This window comes from Buceros rhinoceros, unplaced genomic scaffold (assembly GCF_000710305.1).
Source record: "Buceros rhinoceros silvestris isolate BGI_N320 unplaced genomic scaffold, ASM71030v1 scaffold42274, whole genome shotgun sequence".
NCBI classification, from domain to species: domain Eukaryota; kingdom Metazoa; phylum Chordata; class Aves; order Bucerotiformes; family Bucerotidae; genus Buceros; species Buceros rhinoceros.
In genome coordinates, this window is record NW_010409610.1 from 1 (window position 1) to 2,216 (window position 2,216).

Sequence of the window (2,216 nt, forward strand, 5' to 3'; positions counted from 1 at the left end):
CTGTCCAGTCGTCCCGACGCCAGAGGCCACGCCAGAGGCCGTCGAGGCGCTGAGAATAGGAAACATACATTCATTTGCAGGATAATTTGCAAATCTACAGTAATAAACCAAACACAAATACTACGTGCACAGAGCGAAGACAAGAAGGGGAGTTTCCCCTTCGCTTGAAGCGCACAGTTTAACGCCAGCACTGCTCTGCCTCCCGCAGGGGCTTTTGACAGTGGTTAATGCTTAGCCCCCTGAGGGTCAGGCCTGGTGAGTTACTTGCCGCTTGAACTAGGTTTGGAAGAGACGCTGGGAGGTCTGCTTTTCCCTGTCCTCCTCCTCTGGCAATCACAGAGGTTCCCTTTGCTTCATCAGCCCCCCTCGTGTTACCCCTACAGAACTGTCAGCTGCGGGAAGTGAGTGCGCTGGGCGCTCATCGGCTGATGTGCCGCCTGCCACCGCTAGCAGCTCTCCTCGGAGGGCTTCCTGGTGCTTTGGACGATGAGCGCTGAAGCAGACGCCCTCTTCTGATGCCGCCACTTGGCCCGCCGATTTTTAAACCAAACCTAGAAAGTGCAAAAGAGGAGAAGAACTTTTGCGTTTGACGTTTCTTGAAGTGGGGCTGGCAGTTACGCTGCTGGGCTGTACAGCCTAAGCTTCAGGATACTGTAATACGTTCCCTGATACTAAAGTTTGATTCAACATTTAATCAGTCCCTCCTCTGCAGCCCTGCTCGGGTGCACGTAAGGGGCACGAGGGAGCTGGGACCCCACCATGGCAAATTTGGAAGTCACGCAAATCACTTAAACAAGGCGTGTACGCTCGGGTGCAGGGGATGAGCAGAATGGGCTGTGCCTGTGTGGTTGGTTATAGCGGTGATTCTAGAGATACCAGACCTGACAGCAGAACAAATCAGCCCAGCAGAGCCTGTCCACACTCGTCCATTGCTTGCCAAACCTAAACAGCGGTTTGCCAAGTACCCCAGGACAGGTTTTAAACTGGGGCCCTGAGTCTGCAGCTCCCAGATAAGACAGCACAATGCTCTGGTCTGTGTTCCTGGGGTGCTGCAGCAAACATCGGGCAGCAGGAGCTCACCTCCACCCTCTCCTCCTTCAGGTGAATGCGGTTTGCCAGGTGCTCGCGGGTGATGACGTCCGGGTACTGGTTCTGATGGAACAGCGTCTCCAGGGCCTGCAGCTGGTCCTCAGTGAATATGGTGCGATGCCGGCGCGTCCGGCGCTGGATCTGGTGGAAGGTCTGCACCTCACTCTGGTTCCCCTGGGGATTCCTACAGACCCTGACTGCCGAGTGGAAGAGCCGCACGGGCCAGGGGAGCCGGGCACCTGCAAGGGGACAGGAGCAGCAGCAGCGTTAGGGGTGGGGGCTGCATTGCCCGTCTCGCTCAAGGCGGTTTGCATCCACAGACGTTGTTTGGAAGGAGGCAGCCAGCCATCTGCCGTGCGTGGGGAGCTGCCTGATCACCGTGCCAGTGAGAAGAAGGGCTTAGGGCACCGCTTCGGGAGAGGTGTGCGGGTGAGGAGCACAGGTTAGGTTTTCCTTGTTTGCTTCCCAATTGCACTATGGCCAGCTCCAGAAAATCGCTGGAAGCTCACAGCCCGGTGAGGAGCTGTGTCTCAGACCTGACAGGGGGGATCTCTGAAATTCCAGGGTGGTCTTGAACTGCATTTTTAAGGGCTTGCTCCTTCTGTTATTTTTCCCTAGATGCAGTAATTTTGCTAGATATAGCCAAAACCTCTTCTCCTTAAAGGACAAGCGAGGGTCCCTGGGGCTGGTGTTGTCAGAAAGCATGGGCACAGCTCTGCATGTGGGCAGCATGACCCCACACTCCACAGAGAACTTCCACCCCTAGAGGCATCATCCTTCGTGTTTTACACTAAACCAGTAATATCAGGTAATAAATAGCACCTGCTGCTTCTAAAACCTGGCAGCATTGCAGGTAAAGTGCCTGCTTTTGGGAGCCATGCGGAGAACGGAGCTCAGCCCGCTGGAGCTGGGGTCTGAGACCACTATGGTGGCAGGCCAGACGCTATATTGTCACTCAGTGGCCAGGTTTCCCCCGCCTCCTGGGGCTGGCACCAGCCCCTCCATGAGCCCTACGCTGTGGATCAATCCCAAACACTCACCCAGCCACCTCGGCGAGTCCTGCAGGGAACCGGCGCTTGTGTGAGAACAGCAGCAGCAGTTGCAGCCTGCCCCTTCCAGCTCTTCTT

General features: G+C 56.0%; 1 protein-coding gene across 1 annotated transcript; it reads right to left on the reverse strand.

Moving 5' to 3' along the window:
* Nucleotides 1–446: 446 nt before the first annotated feature.
* GSC2 (goosecoid homeobox 2) lies at nucleotides 447–1,328 on the reverse strand (the record flags this gene model as incomplete). Its single annotated transcript, XM_010135284.1, has 2 exons — nucleotides 447–551; nucleotides 1,081–1,328. Coding segments are annotated over 2 exons (353 nt in total), but the record flags the coding sequence as incomplete, so codon positions are not given.
* Nucleotides 1,329–2,216: the final 888 nt, after the last annotated feature.